This window comes from Alligator sinensis, unplaced genomic scaffold (genome assembly GCF_000455745.1).
Source record: "Alligator sinensis unplaced genomic scaffold, ASM45574v1 scaffold249_1, whole genome shotgun sequence".
NCBI lineage: Eukaryota > Metazoa > Chordata > Crocodylia > Alligatoridae > Alligator > Alligator sinensis.
This window is the reverse complement of record NW_005842593.1, coordinates 657,943-678,986: the sequence shown is the minus strand read 5'-3', so window position 1 is coordinate 678,986 and position 21,044 is coordinate 657,943. Positions and strand designations below refer to the sequence as shown.

General features: G+C 45.9%; 1 protein-coding gene across 8 annotated transcripts in view; it reads right to left on the bottom strand.

Annotated features, from left to right (window-relative positions):
* PHF20 (PHD finger protein 20) overlaps window positions 1–21,044 on the bottom strand; it is a 204,453-nt gene that overhangs the window by 149,465 nt on the left and 33,944 nt on the right. For 5 of the 8 annotated variants that reach the window (XM_025214660.1, XM_006032917.3, XM_006032918.3 and 2 more), the window contains exons 3-6: window positions 16,289–16,460; window positions 15,759–15,843; window positions 11,719–11,798; window positions 5,471–5,858 (exon numbers count right to left, since the gene is read on the bottom strand). In XM_025214660.1, the coding sequence (XP_025070445.1) occupies window positions 5,471–5,858; window positions 11,719–11,798; window positions 15,759–15,843; window positions 16,289–16,460 (725 nt within the window). Of the gene's footprint in view, window positions 1–5,470; window positions 5,859–11,718; window positions 11,799–15,758; window positions 15,844–16,288; window positions 16,461–21,044 lie in introns of those variants that run through there. The other 3 variants (XM_025214658.1, XM_014524322.2, XM_025214657.1) reach the window with 3 other exon arrangements.

Below are 21,044 nucleotides of genomic sequence, written 5' to 3'. Positions count from 1 at the left end.
CCCCAGGGGCAGGCACAGCAGTGGGGAGCCCCACCTCCTCCCCACCCTCCCACCCCCGGGGCCTCTCAACGAGTCATCTGCAGCTCCACTCCACACCCCACCCCACCCGGCCAATGTTTGCCCCTGCCCCATTCCCTCCCTCACTGAGGGGGCCTTGATCTGCACTCCCCCCTCCCCCCACCATGTCCCTTCCCTCCCCCAGAAACTTACCAGCCAGATGCTGCTCTCCAAGCTGCCGGGCTGCATATAGGCTATCTTATCAGTATCAGCCAAAATGGCAAAATGGTTGGTTAATAATCAGCCATCAGTATCAGTCAAAACAATATTTATCTGCGCACCCTAAGTTGGGGCCTAGGGCTAGAATTCGCAGCTGCAGGGCCCCAGTGGAGAGTGCAACACAGCCACAGGCGGCTCATCCAGAGGGGCAGGGGGAGGGACTGGCTTCCCACTGCAGCATGCACTTGGGAGTGTGTTCCCCAGATCTGTGCGTGAGATGGATGTGGGCTGCCCAGTATAGACTTTAGCTCCCCACCCCACTGCACGCTGCTCGTCCAGGAGCCGTTGGTCCGGCAGCTCATCTGGCGGCTCCCACTGCTGCTCCCGCTGCTCGTCTGTGGGCACCGGGGGGCGGGCGGCGTGTGCCCCCAGACCCGTGCGGGGCAGGGCAGGCTGGGCTAGGGCCAGGGCTCTTCCCGGCCCCAGACTGCCGCACCCTGTGCAGATCCAGGGGCACACCCCTGCCATTCCCCGCCAGACGAGCTACCAGACCTGTGGCTCCCAGACAACCAGCACGTAGCGGAGGAAGCCACCCTCTATCCTCTGCTCCAGAGGAGCCATGGCTCCATCCTGAGCCCTTCCTGCCCCGGCTGGGTGGCATTTGCCCCAGTCCCACTCCTCCCTCACTACGGAGTCCTTGATCTGCCCCCCACCACGCCCCTTCCATCACACTAGACTTACCAGCTGCACGTAGCTCTCCAAGCTGCCGGGCTGGTATTGGAAATTGGATCGGTATTGGCCGATATGCCTCCTTAAAAACCAGCTACTGGTATCGACCCCAAAAATCTCTACTGATGCACCCCTAGAAGATGTGCTCCGTGCTCCACTCCACCACAACAGCCGGCCCATCCTACAAGTGGCAGCTGGAGCTTGGGCACTACTGCTGGGGGTAGAGGGGCTGTGGACCTCAGTCCCTGGCCCCACAGCCCTGGCAGCTGGGAGCCCCCTCTGGCAGGGGTGGGGGGGCTGTTGGTGGAGAGTGAAGGGCCTCAACCTATGTCCTGTTAAGCAACGGGAGCAGAGGAAGCTCTGATTTTCCATAATAAAAAACCCAAAATCAAAAACAAAAATGTACAGGTACTTAAAATATATTCTATTTAGGGGTGCACCACTAAAGTTTCTTTGGCCAATATCAATCGCCTATTATTAACCAGCCATATCAGCTGATACTGATCTGATTGCCAAGATGCAGCCCAGTAGCTCAGAGAGCAGTTTCCGGCCAGTAAGTCCGGGGGTGGGGCATGGGGGAGGGAAAGTGCATGGGAGAGGCAAGTCAAGGCCCCCACAGTGAAGAAGGGAGTGGGAGCGGGACTGGGACAGGGACAGGGGCAGTGCAGAGCAGGGCACAGGACAGAGCCACAGGTAGCTCATCCAGGTGGCAGGCAGCACCTCCTGTCACTGCGCACACCCCCAGGGAGAGGCATGGGGGGGCATGTACTTCCCCAGATTTGTGCGTGGGACAAGGGCAGGCTGCCTGCTGTGGCCTCTTCCCAGCAGGGGGGCTGGCCCGGAGCTGTGCTTGGAGCAGGTGGCCCTGGGAGAGTGGGCTACAGGGGGGCTGCAGCTACCCCAAAATTTGCCATAGCCCCCTCCCTCCCTCCCCACCGAGCACAACCCATTCCCGCGGCTGCCTCCGCCGGAAGAGGCTGGGGGGGACTTGGCCCAAGCCCACAGCCTGCCCTCACCATGCGCACAAATCTGGGGGGCACATGCCCCCCATGCCTCCCCCAGCACTGTGCGCGGTGGCAGGAGCTTCCCCACCTAAGGTGGGGAGGACCAGGTTAGAGAGCTTCTGTAGGGGCTGGACGTGTTCAGATGAGGGAATTGGCAGGGGTTATTGCGGGGCCCCTGGCATGGCTTTATGAGCATTCGTGGTGCTCTGGCGGCCAGGTGCCAGATGACTGGAAGAAAGCCAACGTGGTCCCCTTCTTCAAAAAAGGGAAGAGGGAGGACCCCAGGCGACTATAGGCCCGTTAGTCTTACTTCGATCCTGGGGAAATTCTTTGAGAAGATCATCAAGGAGCACATCTGTGACTGGCCAGCAGCAGAGATGATGCTCAAGGGCAACCAGCATGGTTTCATTAGGGGCAGGTCCTGTCAGACCAACCTAATTACCTTCTATGATCAGGTCACAAAAGCATTGGACACAGGTATCGCCGTGGATATAGTCTTTCTGGACTTCAGCAAGGCCTTTGACATTGTCTCCCACCTCATTCTCATCAAAAAATTAGGTGACATTGATGTCTACAAAGTCAGATGGACTGCTAATTGGCTGAAGGGTCGTACTCAGAGAGTGGTGGTGGACGGGTCTTTTTCGACCTGGAGGGAAGTGGGCAGTGGAGTCCCCCAGGACTCAGTCCTTGGGCCCGCACTGTTCAATTTCTTTATTAGTGACTTGGACAACGGGGTAAAAACAGACTTCAAATTTGCTGACGATACCAAAATTTGGGGTGAGGTGGGCACGCTAGTAGGGAAGGACAGATTACACCAGGACCTGTACAGGTTACAGGGGTGGGCTAACAAAAATAGGATGGGTTTCAATACTGACAAGTGCAGGGTGCTGCACTTGGGCAGTGAGAACCAGCAGCACACACATAAGCTGGGAAACTCCCCTCTTGAGAGCACGGTGGCAGAAAGAGATCTTGGAGTCATTACTGACTCCAAGATGAACATGGGCCGAAAATGCGAGGTCACGGTCAGTAGGGCCAACAGTACCTTGTCGTGCATCCACAAATGCATCTCAAGCAGGGCCAAAGAGGTGATCCTCCCCCTCTATGCAACACTGGTCAGGCCACAGCTGGAGTACTGTGTTCAGTTCTGGGCGCCGCACTTCAGGAGGGATATGGACAGCATTGAGAGGGTCCCGAGGAGGGCCACCCGCATGATCCGTGGACAGCAGGGCAGGCCCTACGAAGAGAGGCTATGGGACCGTAACCTGTTCAGCCTTCACAAGAGAAGGCTGAGGGGGGACCTGGTGGCCATCTATGAACTCATCAGGGGGGACCAGCAGGGTTTGGGAGAGACCCTGTTGCCCTTAGCGCCCCCTGGGGTAACAAGGAATAACAGCCACAAATTGTTAGAGAGTAGGTTTAGACTACACATCCAAAGGCACTACTTCATAGTCAGGGCGGCTAGGATCTGGAACCAACTTCCAAGGGAAATGGTGATGGCTCCTACCCTGGGCGTCTTTAAGAGGAGGCTTGATGTCTACCTGGCTGGGGTCATCTGAGCCTGGTTTTCTCTCCTGCTCAGGGCAGGGGGTCGGACTTGATGATCTACAAGGTCCCTTCCGACCCTACTTCTATGAATGAGCCGCCCGCAGCTCCATCCCGCACCCTGCCTCCCAGTCCGCCCCAGCTGGGCAGAGCACCTACCGCTGCCCCAGCCCCATTCCCTCCCTCACTGTGGGGGCCTCAATATTTCAACCCCATGCCTCTTCCCTCCCACACACCTCTTCTTCCCCTCCCCACAGACTTACTGGCAGGAGGCTGCTCTCCAAGCTGCCGGGCTACATTCCTGGCAGCATGCTGCGGCCACGCACGTGCATGCTGCATTTATTGACGATATTATCGGCCACGGTGGCCAAAAAAAGCCGACTGCTGATAATGTTAGTTTTCCTTTTAACAGTGCTGATACAATATGGCCCGATATATAACAGTGCACCTCTAATTTTACTGTAGCGACTGTAAGCTTCCAAACTGCTTTAAAATTTTAAATATATCAATAAAACATTGTGTTCAACTGATACCTATATATATTGTAGTATTTCATTTTAAATCATTAATGTTGGGGTTTTTTAATCAGTGAATTTGCAATTTTTTAAATTAAGGAACCCATTATCGCTGCTTATCAAAATATCTCAAAAAAGGTAAAAATTTCTAGGCACTGATTATCTGTCATCATTATTGATCCCAATGAGGTGACAAATAAAATGTATTTTACTATACCTCTTTTTTATTATGTATTCCTATTATATTACAACATATCTTGTTAAAGTTTGTCTTATCTATGTTTATTCCTAAATTTTAGATCTCTATTCCAAATATGCTGTTGGTGTCTTGACTCTACGGGTTAGTAGTGCTTGTGCTCACATGATAAGCAGTATTATTGCCACAACAGAAACACTGATTTCCATATTCATACAGAATTGTGATCACTAGACTCCAAATAAGAAAAAATGGAATGTTGTGTTGTTCCATATTTCTAACTATAAAAATGTTTTACAGTACTACCTAAAAAAAAAGTTCCCACAAATCACACACATTAGTAATGGCATACTATCCTCCCCTGGAACATATGTGGAAAATCCTCAAACAATTGAAACTAATCCTAGAAGACGACCCAATTCCTAAACAGATCTTTCCAGAACCACCCATCCTAGCCTTTAAACAAACACCGAACCTAGCCAACCGCATCACCAGAAATAAACTTCCTATGGCCCAAAGCACACTGAATGTATCCAGACCATACCGAGACAAGAAATGTAAAACCTGCCAACACATCTGCACCACTCCCACAATAACTAGACCCTGCAACAGAACTATCACCATTTCTGGATCTTACACCTGCACCTCAAGAAGTGTAATATCTCATTCAGTGCACTGAATGCCCTGATGGAAAATACAAAGGAGACATTAAACAACAACTGCGCACCAGAATGAACGCACACCAAAAATCTATCAAAGAATAATACCCAATTACCTTTGGCTGCACACTTCTCACAAGACAACTCTCTGTCCAATCTTTCAGTTCTAATCCTCAAAGGGAAGTTACAAAACACCTTTTGAAGATGAGCCTATGAACTTCACTTCATAAGTCTACCAGATACAAAAAATCATGGACTAAATATAGACATTAGTTTTATGGCATATTATAACCTGTTTGCCATCCGATAACCTCACTACAGTTTAGCAGCCAAATTCAATAACTAGGTCAACATTCCCTCCTTTCCCCCCCCGCCACTTACCTGTCTTGCACCTATTGTCTCTCATCTCCTCTGATCTTCTCTGCCATGCATTTGCATATTGACTTACGCTTCTGTTCCATCCAGAAGAGTACACAAAACACCAGCAGACTCTCCCTATCCCTGAAGAACATTTTTTCCAACTATTTAGTTGGTCTAATAAAAGATATCACATTTATCCAAAGAACCTTGCCTACAGTACTACCTAAGCATTTATATTTATGTACTCACCTGTTGGGGGAGTTATAGGTGGTCTACCACGTTTCCTTTTAGTTTCTTTTATGCCTTCTTGTGGGATCTTCACATTGTCATTTTCTGGTTTCTTCTCAATTTGTGTGTCTATTGAATATTCCATATCATTTTCTGATATATTCTCTTTGTCTTCTTTCCCATTCTTTGGTATATTCTTTTCAGAGACCTTGCCTTTTTCTGAGAAGACTATTAATTTTCCTTCTTTATCAGAATGTCTACATCGTTTTTCAGTCTTTAATGTCTTTTCATCCTTGTCCTCCTTAGCGTTCTCAACTGCTTTCCTTTGTACTTTAAATTTCTCCCGTTTTTCAGGAGATGAAGTGATTTCATTACCTCTTTCTTTAGGCCTAGCATTACCAACAATATTCTAGAACAAAGAAAATAGTAAGAAAAAAGTTCATGATTCTTTGCAACTTTGAAATTAATTCTCTCTCGTTTTAAAACGGGTGTAGAAAAAACCCAAACACAACAACACCCATCATGCTAATGTAACCCATGTGTTAAGTTAGAAGCACTAAAAAACAACCTTCTGCTAAAATCCTACTGTGGTGTGTGTGTTTAAATTTTTACTGGATAAGGTTACCTGTCATACAAATATATCCTGGTACTGAATAGTATGAAGCTGACCTTCATGTAGTAGCCTTCCAAGTTTCAAGTACAGGCATTTATAAAGGCTGTCATATTCTTCCATAAAACAGTTATCCAGACTTTCGGATACAACCTTCTTCTAGATTACTGTGTCTAAATATGCTATCTAATGCAGTTTGAATGCTACTAGAATAACACACACTTCTTAACAAAGCCATGGGCATACTTTGTTAGAAAAATAGTGTCTTCACCAAAAAAAAGGGCTTGTCTGGGAGGCAGGAAACTACCCAACATGTACCACAGTAAGCTAACCCTGCAAGACCTGAGATTGAGTGCTTTTCTTTTCCTAGTCGTATCTGTAGCAGAAGCCATTATACATCCTCCGCTGCACAGCAAAGACGTGGGATAATAGTCTTTATCACTAACAGATGCCACTGATATGAAGAAAAAAGTCACAACCTTAGTGCAGTATGAGCTGCTGGACACAACATGTAAAAATGCAAACCAAGCATGGATGTATCTTGAATGTATGATGAGGTTCTGGTTCTGCCCTAGAAATCCATAACTCTTACTGATGTAACAAAGCTACTGTGGTGGAGTGGGGGGGAAGGTGGGGTGTGAAAAGACTTTCCATAACAAACAACTCAACATGAAGTCTATGCGAGTCTCGTAAAGACTCAACTCCAGACTTTATAATCACATGGGCTCCCAACTCAGCAAACATATTCAGACCTTAAAAAACAAAACAAAACAACCCGCACCTGCCAAAAAACCCCCAACCCTTCACTAAATTTAAACAAAATCTGAGGCCTCTCAAAAAGGACAAGATAAACAAACACAGGTAACTGGGTACCTGTTACTACTATAAATATACTTTCACATTTTACAATTTCAAATCTACCAACACAAGAGAAAATTCAAGAGAAGCCCAAGGTAAGATTTTAGAATCATTGCTTTTTGGTCCTTACCTAATGTCAAGCATTGCTCTTATAAGAATGTAACCTAATGAAAGAATTTTCAGTGAACCCAAAAGTAGACAGAGACTATATTAATTATGTCAATTAATGTCAAGTTCACCTGATCTAATCATGTCCATTAAGATTTTTTTTAACTCATTCCTGACCTAGGACTGAAGGCCTGAAAGAACTGCATTAGAGCAATTAAAAACATGTGATAACACAAAAAAGAATTATACAAACTCAAACCAATTCCTGAAGTAAAACTCATAAAGATTTAAATGATTTGAGATAATTAAAATTATTCTTCAAATGCTTTATCATCAGCCTATTCTAAACATGCTGAAGCTATCATTCACAAATGACAATGCAAATAATAAAGGGGGGGAAGAGATGCTTCTTTTTTATTTGAATGACCCATTTAAGTGGAACATAAAGTCTTTCAAAGCAGTTCAGTTCTTCCTAACAGTAACTGAAGAATAAGGTAATTGTACAGGCAGGCGCAGAAGAGCTGTAAAGTGCCTTATCCATGAAACCAGAGTGTGGTTAGAAGGCAATAAATACATTTCATGAAGCTATGAAACAAACACTGGGACACCCTGCTGAAGGTCTCTCAAGCCTCCTCCTTGGAGGGGTCCCACTTTGAAAATCTGACAGTAGAGATAGTCATCCAAAGAAAACACCAAATGTTCTCACATACCACTCAGCCCCAAATAAGACCCACACCTTGGTTTGATAATGCAGAATGAAGGAAAAAAGGTTTCTCTAGAGCCATGACTGAATTCTAACTGCAGAGGATCCTGATAGCATGGCTGAATACAGACCCAGGCTGCTCAGGAAAAAGCTGAAGTATTAACTCTCTCACAGCCACTGGCTAATTTGTAGAAACAGTTAGCAGCTCAGCCAAAAGCTACTAACAATACAACAGTGGCTCAGAAATGGTTAACATTAGTTCTGACCCTGAAGGGTGAACTCTGCCTCCTCCCTTAGTGAGGCTGGCATGTGGCTTCTTCACTGAAGAAGCATAGCATAATTTTGGAAGAAAGTTAGAGGTGAGGGGTGTTGGGGGTTGTGCGTGGTCTCGAATACAAGGCAAGGTTTCCCCCCCAGTTGGCATGGGGAAAAAAGCCCCTCAACCCTATAACTGAATACAAGAAAATCTCACTAGGTACACTATTATTAAATGGCTGCTGCATGTGCTCAGCAATGGAAACCAACTATGAAACTGATTAAATGCAGCCAACATTGAACATGACTATAAAACACATGGCCCACATTGGACAAACATATTGGTGAAAACCTTTTTACTTTTGGGTAGCATCCTACATGCCCAGAAACCTTGGAGTTCAGATGCCCCCTAACCTTGCTTGCTCCTAGCCAAAAGGCCGAGAAGCAACTAGGGCAAAAGCGCGAAAGCAGTCCCCCATGGCCACAAAATTAATAAGAACCTTTTTATTTTATTTTTTTATTAAACTCAACAGAAGGAGGACTACACAGAACTAGCCCATGCCTGTAGAGTGGACCAGAAAAGCCAAGGCAGAAACTGAACTCAGGCTAGCCACAGGAATCACGCACAACAAAAAGTCTTTCTTCAGATATGTGGGAAATCGGAGGAAAAACAAAGGCAACGCTGGACCCCTGCTAAATCAAAAGGGGCAGCCAACATCTGACGCTCAGGAAAAGGCCAATCTCCTAAACATCATAGCAAGCCCTATGGCAAAGATATCTGAGAACTCGCGGCACTCAGGAGAGGTAGTGGAGGATTGGCAAAGAGCTAATGTAGTCCCAATCTCCAAAAAAGGAAGAAAGACCCAGGGAACTACAGACCAATCAGTCTGACATCCATCCCTGGAAAGATCCTGAAGAAAATTATCAAGGATCCCATCAGCAGCAGGCTAATGGAAGGCAACTTTCTGAGTGCCAACCAACATGGCTTTGTTGCTGGAAGGTCCTGCCTGACCTACCTTGTCTCCTTCTATGACCAGGTGACACACTGCCTGGACAAGGGAGACAAGGTTGATGTCATGTATCTAGATTTCAAGAAGGCCTTTGACTTGGTCTATGATGTCCTCATGGCTAAGCTGGAGAACTGCGGCCTTGACCATCTCACAGCCCGATGGCTGGGGAACTGGATCCGGGGTTGGACCAAAAGAGTATTAGTTGATGGGAGCAAATAAACTTGGCGCAAAGCGACCAGTGGTGTCCCTCAGGGCTCAATACTTGGGCCAGTACTCTTCAACATCTTCATAAACAATCTGGATTCAGGCATCAGATGCAGATTGGCAAAGTTCACCGACGACACTAAACTATGGGGGAAAGCAGTCACACTGGCTACACTCGCTAGCACCATAACTGAAAGAGACTTGCGGGTCTTGATTGACCACAAGATGAACATGAGGCACCAAAGCGATGCCGTAGCTGGCAAACCAAATCAAACTCTGGCATGCATCCACATATGCATCTCAAGCAAAACCAGGAACGTCATCCTCCGGCTCTACTTGGCCTTGGTGAGGCCGCAGCCAGAGTACTGCATCCAGTTTTGGGCCCCTTACTTCAGGAGGGGCGTGGATAAGCTTGAGAGAGTCCAGGAGAGCCACTTGCAAGATCAAAGGCGAAGAGAGCAAGCCTTAAGAGGAGAGGCTGAGGGATGTGGGACTCTTCAGCCTGGAGAAGGCTCAGGGGTGACTTGATGGCAGCCTATAAGCATATAATGGGGGTGCACCAGGATCTGGGAGAACAGCTGTTCACCAGGGCTCCCCAAGGGATAACTAGGACATAAGAAAAAGCTTCTTTACAGCCCGAGTGTCCAGAGTCTGGAACAGACTACCTCCCAGAGGTGATGCAAGCACCTACTCTGGACTCATTCAAAAGGCATTTGGATGCATATCTTGCTAGGATCATTTAACCACAGCAAACTTCCTGCCTATGGCAGGGGGGGCTGGACTCAATGATCTTGCGAGGTCCCTTCCAGCCCCTAATGTCTATAAAATCTATGAAACATTTTATTTAAAAATCCAAAACCTCTTATACATATTTACAAATATCAACACTGCATCATCCAACAAAACCCCATAATATATCAACTCCTCCTCATATCTTAACAGTTTACAATAACAACATTATCTTGTTCCACAACAAATTGATAAGAACCTACTACAGGAATAGGCCAGTGCAACCCATCTGAATAAAATATATGCTAGTGCCCATTAAGTGCAATCCCTCTCACAACCAACTCTTTTCAAGTCATGGTGAGCCACAATATTTCATACTGTTTACTCAAAATCCCTCTGTTGCGCCCTCTCTCATCCTAGCACATATGATTAGTGTGGCCCCACCCTCCAGAGATGAAGCCAAATGAGGCAGCCCTGCGTCTCATTTGCACATTTTCTGGAGCATCCAAGGACTTGTGACAAGAGTGTCTGGTTTCAGTCATGAGTGGGGGCTAATTAGCACATGGATGTTTTTGTAGAGAGGGGTATAGTTGGAGTATTCACACATACTGAGCAATACCGAGCTGTGAAGTCACCATAAAGGGCAGGGCCCCACTAACCATATTCATCAGGTTGAGAGATGGTGCAACATATGGATTCTGGGTAAACTGTATGAAATGTCATGGCTCACCATAGTTTGAAATGCTGTTGACTGGTGGGCGCCAGCCCAGGGAACTATGCGGTAAATCATGAGTCTTTTGGTTTTGAACTAATACCATACATAGTTTATACTAGATATAAGCAGGTGCCAATGTGCTGTTCAGAAGTGTGTTTGTGAAGCTCCTGTGCTAAAACTTGCAGCAGTTTCAAAAAAACAACATGAGTCAATTCTGGATGAACTAAGTATATGGATACTATATGCAAATTGCTACATCCATGTTTAATTTCAAGGTTATTTTTTTCAAATTTGCTCATTACTTCCATGTGCTCAGGGACAGCAGGGTCTGAAAGAAGTAAGCGGGGGGAGGGGGAGAAGAGGCTGCAAGGGGAAAAGGTTGGGGGGAAGCACAGAGCAAAGGGCTACCTAACCCCTGGACTTATTTTCCTTGCTGTAGCAGCAGGAAAAATACAAAGGTAAACCTCCAATACTTAAGATGATATTAACAAGAAAATTATACAAAAAATTATAAATTTTCCATATATAGAATCTAATTATTGAGGGGTCATCTTATAATCAGGGTCCTCTTCTATTCAAGTAATAACGGTAAATACAAAATACGGGGGAGGGAGGGGGGGGTTCCTCCTTGTTCAACCAGATCCCCCCTCCTTTCTTTAAATAACTTGCACATGCCATTTGGCATTTTTGTTTTTATTAATGTATTATTCTTATAATAGATAAGACACCTTAGCTGTGTTCACCAAAAAAACCCGAAAGAGCAAACTATAATCTCAGAATGTGTAATGTCTGAATCTTCCATCTACTTAGGAAAACAACTTTAACCCTAGATACCTATGGCACATTTGATTTAAGATCTGTATTTGTGAGAACAGAAAGGTCCAAGACTATCTTAATCATATCTTTAAGATTTTCACTGCCTTCTTCTATTTAATAGATTTGTCTCAGACACTTGATATTAGTACTAAAGCAGTTAAACAGTTGCTTGCATTTTAATTGAAATAAACTCAAATAAATTAACTAACCTGTAAGATATTTCTAGTATTTTATAATTAAACTAGAAAAAAATATTCTCACCTGATCTTTGGAAAAAGCTTTGACGTGAATATTTTTGACAGTCTGAACTACTCCATCGTAAAATTTTACAGTGTATGTACCTAAGATTTGAGAACACATTTTGATGAGCAGTTTAATTTCATTTACATTTTGGAAATTATTCAAAGAATAAGCAAGAAACAGTTATCAAACACTCCTAAAACAACAAGGTATATTTGCCCCTAAATAAAAATCCAAGCTTTGAGGATTAGCAATATTACATCTCTAAGCTCTAGAGGTCCTCTATAATGAAATAAACATGGAGGAATGCATTTAATATGAAAAATAATCAGGAAGAAAGCACTAATAGATCCTTATATGAATATATTTAAAAATATCTTGTATTCCACTATTTATCCTGAAAATGAAAAGTTAAAAATTTTAACTTTGGGGGCCAAAAGATCTAAGAGATATCAGCATCATAAAAAAGGAACACAGCCAACTCTTTCCCAACTCAAACAGCTAGCCCCACTCAAGCCATAGAGTCATAATGCCATGAAATAAAAATTGGTTTCTATATGTGAGCTGCAATAATGAAATGCATTTTCAAGATTTTTCAGCAGATAAATTTTGTTAAGAATATGAATGTGTAATCAACTTAAAATATTATAAAAGGGATGAGGGTTTTATCTCATAAGCTGTTCCATGGTAACTGCCTATGTAAATCTAAACCATGGCAGTTTAACCTTCAAAATGGAAGCTACACTGACCTCTTCCAATTACCATGAGAGCAAGAGCCAGCACTTGCATACAGGCAGTTATCATGTAGCAGTTGACCTAAGGTAAAAATCCCATTCCTTCCCCCTCCTTTGTAGTGTACTGTCAATTGTTCATATGTCAATAACCTTGCTAGGGAAACGTGCAGCTCTTGGAAGCATGGTGAGAGAAGGGACAACACGCAGGCATTCCGACCCTATGGCTGGAGTGCAACAATCACCTCAAAGGTGAGCTCTCCCAGCCAGGAGGTGATAGGGAGCTGCTCCTTTGCTCCCATGCCAGAGAGGATGTCTCCAACTGATATCATGAAGGCATCAGCTAGAAGTGAGGGCAAGGGAGAGGCAAACCCCCCACTGCCTGGGATTGGGAGAGAGGCAGGCATGTGGGGGGTTTGCCTGCCTCTCCCTGCCCCCACACCCCTCTGCAGGCAAACTAGGGCTGCGCTAACAAACTAAGCTGCTCCCTGGTACCATGACCAGTACGAAAGTAGTAACTGGGGCTATATGTTCACCAGGAGGAGGGGTTCGACCCACCCTGAGAATACAGAGAATGGACTGAGCCACAGGGAAATGCTTAACATTTGCACAGCTCCAAGGTAACGCAGATTTGCTCTATTCAGTACTGGTGAGGCCTCACTAGAGTACTGTATCCAGTTTTGGGTCCTACCTTTCAAGAAGCAGGTGGACAGTTGGGAAAGTTCAGTGCAAAACAAGAATGTTTAGGGGCCTGGGAGGCAAAAACTTTTGAGGAACAGCTGAATGAACTAGGACTGTTTAGTCTGGAGAAGACTAAGGAGGGATTGAGGGGGGATAAGTCTTCAAATACCTGAAGGGTGATTACAGAGATGATGGAGATGGGCTTTTCTCTGTGGTTGTAAGGTACAGGACTAAGAGCTATGGCCTCAAAGTGCAGCAGAGGAAATTTAGGTTGGAGATTAGGAGGAACTTTCTGACTATGAATGTGGTAAATATTGGAACAGGTTGCCCTAAAGAAACTGTGGAATCTCCATTCTTGGAAATTTTCAAAAACAGGTTAGGGTAGACACTTTTTTAGGATGATTTAAGTCAGGAATGATCCTGACTTGAGCAGGGGGCTAGACTAGATGACCTTGTGAGGTCTCTTTTAGCCCTATTTTCCTATGATCCTATGGGCAGAAGGCAGAAGTGCCACACCTCAACCTGTCCCAGGGCTCCCCAGAACTGTTCAACCCATGGGGAATTCCCTCAGCCTGGGATCACCCGGGAGTTGTGCAAGACAGAGGAGGCATTCTTATGTGGCTCAATACATCAGCCCTTTCATCTACAGGTTGCGCTGGTACCCGTTATCAGACACTCAAAGATGGGTTGATTTGCAGGGATGCTCCCTAATCTTTTGCATAGACCAGGGTGGGGGTAGAGCTGTTCAAGTGGTGGCAGAAATCATTGTCACCACTTAAACCATTTGGGCACTGTTCAAGGAGTGGCAACAGGGTCTCTGCAGGGCTCCGTGAAAGCTTACCACTGGGTAGGCTATCAGAGAGCCACCACTCTCCCTCCTATTTGAGGTAGGGGGAAGGGAAAGCAAAGGACTCTGGAGTACTGAAGATCCCTCAGGACACAAAAGAGAAGTGCTAGAAAACTTCCTAGGAGAGATAACTGCCTAATTAAAAGTGCTCTCCACCTCTTTTTTTTTCAGAAAGAAAAGTTGTTCTACTGTGAAAACCCACTGAAAACCTGTACAGTAGCTTTTTGTGCTGGGAGAAAGAAGTTTCTTACAGCACAAATGTAATGCCTGTCCATACGCTAAGATATTATTTTGGTAAAATAATGTAGATCTCAATTTGTGAAAATATTCCTACAGAACACGGGTGTCAAACCTATAGCCTGCAAGCTAGATCCAGCCTGCAAGTGCCATATCACCAGGTCCACAGGGCTCATAAGGGGAGGCTAAAAATTTAGGAGCAAGGCAAGCAGGGACAGGATTCACAACTAAAATCCAGGGTACAGAGCCCCACTGGGGACACATGCTAGTGGCAGGGCAAGCAACAGCTTCATTAAATTCTACATGTAGCTCCTTCACACTGTTTGCCCTTGCCAGGCCTGGATCCAGCCTCTAGGGAGTCCCACAACCTGGATCTTACCCTGCTATTGACGATAAATCCTGGCAGCAAATAACAATTTAAAATTTAGGATGCTGTAAATAGATATCTTAAATCAGGCGATGTCAAAAAATAACAACTGCCTTTAAAAATTTTACACAAGTTCTGTACAATTCTACATGAAAATCTAATCTATTAACAATGGATACCCAACTCTATAGCCAAGTTTTGAAGCAAATCCATATAAGCAGGTTATTTATACACTTTTCTTAGATATCTTAGTGACATTAAAAATAATTCTGAAACCTCCATATCACCTCCTCTTATTGAGGTGGTTAACCATGGTAAGTCAGATAGAAGATAGGGAAGGGTAGTATCTTAGAAGCCAATTCAAATAAGCATGAGTTCACGCTCCTCTGAACCAGTTAGTCTCTAAGGTGCCACTCTGCCCTACTTTCTGAATAACCTCTTACTGGTATCTATAACAAAGTTATCAGACCTAAAATATGTATTACTTTCCTAGGGAGAGTATTTCAATTTTCTTTGTCCAGTATCTCGTCAAATTTCATTCTAAAAGTCCTACTAAATGTATTGTACACAATTAATTTGATTTTTTGTCGCCAGGACATTGTGTTCTGCATAAAAGTACAATGCCCTTTATTTTAGCAGACTCTTAAAATTATTACACATTTCAATTACATATATGCATCCTTTCACTCTTATAGAGACTGTAAGTCTAAAGTGTTCATCAAGAACATAGTGGAACTTTTGATGGAAAAGTGATTTGTATATCAAGAGAAAATGTAGTGGTCTGATTTACTTACTTCATGGAAAAAAGTAGTATTTGTTCAATTCAGCAACCTGTATGGTTATTTCATTCTTTACTCTGTAAAGATTGTCAAAGTGCCAAAAAATATTCATGCAAATCTTAGGGAATGGATTTAACTCTTTGCTATAATGGAAAAATTATTGTAATTAATAAGAAATTCATCTCTATCCTTTTTTTTTTTAAGTTGGGTGATGTGTTCATTCATGATACAGTCATTAAAAAGCACACATAACCACTTTATGTACCAACAACATTTAACAAAAATTTACAGAGCTACCAGTTCATAGGAATAGCATGCTACAGTGTAATGGCTACATAATCCTGGGAGCATTATAAAGTATTGAACATAATTAAAGTTGCCTTACTATTAAATACAGCAAATCAAAAGTAATGCCTTACCATCTTTGTTAACAGAAGTGACTTTGGCTGGATAAAAACGACAATCAGACCAGCAAGCCAATACCTGATCATTTATATGAAATCCCTACAAAAACAAGTATTTAGAAAACAAATATTAATAATCTGTACTACCTGAACTAGAAAAATAAACATACCGAGTTTTCAAGTAAACTTATTCACAAAAAGACTGGAACTGTTTCCTTGTTAAATGTAGAAAAGCAAAATCAATACCCTATAGTAAGACAGTAGCAGTGGCTCATAAGGATATTTTAAATTTTACTACAGTGGTTAGAACAATGGAAATAAGAAAAATTAAAGCCATTCTATTTATACTGTAAGCTGCTTCAGGTAGGGACTGTTCCTTCCGCTGTCTGTAACACACCCAGCTCATTCTCAGCACTCAGTCATAACACTCACCAATTCAAACAGGACCAATGTACATGTTGCATTCAGGGTCCTTAAGGGATTTAAAGGGAAGCAGAAATTAACTAGCTGAATAACAATTTGCTTATAACACTATTTCTACTTACAGTACAACCTTCGTCCTCCTGTAACCCCTCTTTTCTTAGCTGTATTTTCTCTAAGGGACGAAGGTAAGGACTGTCCCAACAAAACCATTCATCGTATCTGTGGTTCCAGCGTTTGAAGTGAATAAGCACTTTTCCTTCCTCGTAATCAATTTCTTCAATGTGGGCAGGATACCTATTCAAAAATAGGATTCAGTTTAAGAATAAAATGAGATGTTTCCTATACTCTAAGGTGGCTGTAATAATACAAGGCTATGCATATCTGTAACGGTTTTCTGACACTATCAAAAATATAAAATAGTTGAGCTGTCTTCTCAATGGGACTGGGACCACAACATTCATACACAATTTTCCCCATATATTGTTATTTTACTATTATAAAAGTAGACGGAGATGTTAGTTAAGGGATGTAGAACTTAGTTAAAACGATCTAAAAAAAAAAGCTACCAAGACAATGTTATGGTACCACTGGATACAATTATACAACAGGGACTATGGTAACAGACTTGACCTCTGAACAGAAATATCTGCATTCACACCACTGCAAAGTACTGATATGTTCAAAGGTTTACGTACACCATGGCCAGGAAGGACTTCTAGGAACATCTTGCAGGACTTCATGTATAACGCAAGCCATGATAATAGAAAACGAAGGAACTAGCAAGAAAACCAACAGGATGGCTAGATGTTACAATTGCAGAGTTTCTGCCACTGCCAGTTCCCTCTCTAACCACACCTGTGCGGGCTCAGTCCAGGTGTGGGCCCTAGCCACTGAGGCTTCCACCCAGGTTCTGGTCTGGCTGGTCTGAAGGACTGTGGCCTGCAAGTCCTCAAAGATAGCCAGGTAGGGTAGTGCTTGCAGTATAAAGAGGTGCCTCCTGGTAGATTCTCAGGAGTTATTTAAGGGATCTGCAGGAGAAAGTAGATAGACTCAGAAGCATCCGCAAACATGAGGTCTTCATAGACTCAATGCACAGAGACCTCCCACATCATGGAAGAGGGACAGCCAGGGAAGGCATTAAAAGACACAGATGCTAGGGTAAGATACTCAAGAAGGTGGAAACTGGCAGCTTGTGACCTCTAACAAAAGATAGCACTCCTCTTCCAGACCTGCTCCATCTTACTGGAGAATAGGTATGAAGCTCCAGCATCAGAGAAGAAGCCTACTCCAATGGGAAAAGAAGGCAAGCCACGCACCACTGAGAAGGAGGAGAAGGAAAAGGGAGAGGGGACCAGTGCTGCCAAGGGGAAACAATGGGTGGTAGTGGTTGGTGACTCCCTCCCGCAGGTCACAGAAGCATCCATCCTGCTGCCCAAAATGTTAGCTTGGGACATGTGCTACCTGCCAAGAACCCACAGCCAAGCATGATAGCTGAGACTCACCCAGCCCTCTATTATCCCATGTTACCCATCCATGTGGGCACTGACAACACTGCCAGGGGTGGCATTCAGCAGATCAAGACTGACTACATGGCTATGGGCACAAAGGTGGAGGAAACATTGATTCTTTCAGTCAAGGGTAGAGGCATGGCTAGGAACAGACACATCCTGAAGATCAACATGTGACTAAATACATCACCAGCATGGCTTTCGTTTCTTTGACCGTGTTAGCATTCCAAGAACTACTCGGAAGAGTTGAGGTCCACCTGACAAAGAGAGGGACGAGTGTCTTTGCATACAGGCTTGCCAACCTAGGGAAGAGGGCTTTAAACTAAGTTCACCGGGGGATAGAGACACAAAAGCTCATACCAGAGAATTTTCCAGTGCTGTATTTTTCTGTGGGAAATTTTCCATTCCTAAAAATCCATTGTTTTATAAAATTCATTAGCAGCAATGAATGGATGCCAATACAATATTAAGCAAGCTTGGCAGTTTCAAAGTTGTAATTCATGTTTTCAAGGCGATTATTCTTAGGAAGTGTGAGAGAGACTACATATATTTTTTCTTGATTTGTAAACAGAAGGGTAAACACTCAAATAATAATCCAAAACAAAAATTAAGTTATGAATTCACCTAATTGGCTATGCAGGTCAAATCAAAACCAAAACTAAAATTCTTATTTCAGCTCAGACTGCAAGTGAAAGCAAAAACAAAACTGAAGTTCAAGGGACGGACGGACGGACTTTGACTTTTGACTACTTTATTCAGGGGTTCAGGGATACAAAAAGGTTGGCTGCTTACAAAGCAAAAAAACCCAAACAAATTACTATCAAACCAACAGCACCGTGTCATTGCATTCATCACATCGCACCGTGACAGACACCTTTACTTCATTCCACATCGTGTCTTACACGCTAGTTATGTGGTCAGAGTGCTGGCCACACGGTCATAACTATAAATAAACAATTTGTACCCTACTCTATCCAATCATACACGTGACAACACCTTCAACTTCCCATACAAAAAGAAAGCAAAAAAGCAGCCTGGTGAGGGCCCAGGACGCAGCACAAGCTGGAAGTCATAGTCCGACACCGAGCCAGCCCAGTCGCCCAGACCAGTCATGACATCAGAGCGCGTATTTGAGATGGCTGTCCTCCACATGGCACAGCGCTCCCTCAAGGGCCCAGCGTGTCTCAAAGGAGGGCACCGCCCACCGGAGCACAGCATACTCAAACTCCAGTGAGAGGCGCACCTGCACCAGGAAGCGGAAAAGCCGCAGGCGTCACCTGAGCCAGTCCCAGCAAACCGGTTTCGGCGGCTCTTGAGGACGGCCATCTTGGCCTAACCCAGTAAAAGTTGGCCAGGCAGACGGGGCCCTTCTCAGCCGCCCGGTATGGGTAGGAGCACACGTAGGTGGTCTCTGAGGCAAACATGCCAGTGGCGAGGATGCCATGCAGCAACCACCACTTCAGGTCGCCAGTCTTCTTGGCGGTTGGCGGCTTATACAACATGCGCCATGCCGGGTGGGCTGGTGGGGAATCTGGCGGCCCCAGGCACCATCGCCACGGTGTATTGGGGCAGCCTGCCAGCACTTGGGCATGGCGGACATGAACCACCCAGGCATATAGGCTTCTACGTGACAGGAAAGCAAAAGGGCAACCCGTGTCACTGTCAAGAGGCACGGGGAGCATCAGCAGGGTGCCAGGGCCACCGGCCAGCTCGCTGGCCATGGCCGGGGCGACTGGTAATGCAGGAAAAGCCTCACTCGGGACATCTGCAGCACAGGGGAATTGGCCCACCCAGAGATGATCGTCCAGGGTGGCTGCTGCCTCCGCTGGGAGGGCAGCCCAGATGTCACACAGGAGATGGCCCACGCTGCAGACGGAGCGCATGCCCAGCCGGGTGGTCAAGGCCTCAGGCAAGAGGCAGACTGACCAAGCGGGGTCAAGGAGATGGCTCAGGCGGAGGACGCGCACCTGGATGAGAACGGCCGTGAGACTGACAGAGGCCAGGCTCGGCACAGGGCCCCTCAGAACTGCGTTGTGCACCAGGGGTTCCCTCAGCAAATGTGGGAAATGCAGGTGCCGGGGCCTGGGGCTGGAGGCGGAAAGTGGCTTGCCAGGCTCATACCATAACACGGTAGAAAGCCAGAAGCACCGCCCAGTTCAAAAGCGTGAGGTCCAACAGAAAGAGCTCCCGGTCAAAGCCGAGGGCCCCCACCCTCTGCAGAAACCGGCACGCCACTTGTTGCCAAGGTAGGTGCTCCTCGCTGTACAGGAGCCGTTGAAGGGCCTGCAGGCAGGAAGGCGACTACCTTGCTCGCAAGGTCAACCAGACTCTGGCCCCCCTCAGCTACAGGGAGGTAAAGGACAGCTCGTGGGAGCCAGTGGCGCCCATCCCAGAAAAAAATGACCAGGAGGCACTGGAATCTCTCGGGTAGGTCCTGTGGCAGATCGAGTACGGTGCAGGGGTGCCACAAGGTCGCCGCCGCTAGGTTGTTCGCGATGAGGACACGTCCACGATAGGAGAGGCTGGGTAGGCGCCAGCGCCACCTTTGTAGGCAGGCCTCCACTCCTTCCTCGAGGCCGTCCCAGTTGCACGCCATGAATGTCGATGGCCCTAGGATCATGCCCAGGACCTTGAGGCCCTCACGACGCCAGGCAAGGCTCCCTGGCAAATCTGGGAGAGTCATGGTGACCCACGCACGAAGCAACAGGGTACCACTCTTGGCCCAGTTGATTCGGGCCGAAGAGGCACGTTCATAGGCTCACTGGCAGGCTGTCAGGGACTCCACATCTTCCTGGGTGTTAAGGAAGATGGTCATGCCGTCTGCATATGCTGATAGCCAGAGCGGAGGGCCAATGGACAGGCCCATGGCCAGTGGCAAAGCCACACCACCCAGGAGGCACTGCAGCGCATGCAGCACTGGCTCAATGGCCAGGGCATAAAGCATGCCTGACAGGGGGCAACCCTGACGGATGCCTCTGCGTGCGGGGAACGGGGCACAGAGCATTCCATTCACCTTAAGCAGACTGGAAGTGTCTTGATATAAGACCCGGAAGGCCCCGGTGAAAAGAGGCCCAAAGCCAAAGGCCTCCAGGGTCTGAAAGAGGTAGGCGTGGTCCACCCGGTCAAAGGCTTTCTCCTGATCCAAAGAGATGAGGCCAATGTCTAGGCCAAAGAGTTCACTGGCTGTAACCAGGTCACGCAGCAGAAACAGGTTGTCTTGGATGGTTCTGCCCGGCACGCAGTAGCTCTGCTCAGGCCCGGTGATGGAGGCCATGACAGTGCGGAGGCGGGTGGCCAGTGCTTTGGCCAGAATCTTGTAGTCCGCGCACAGCAGGGAGACCGGCCGCCCGTTCTTGGTGCAGTCCAGGGC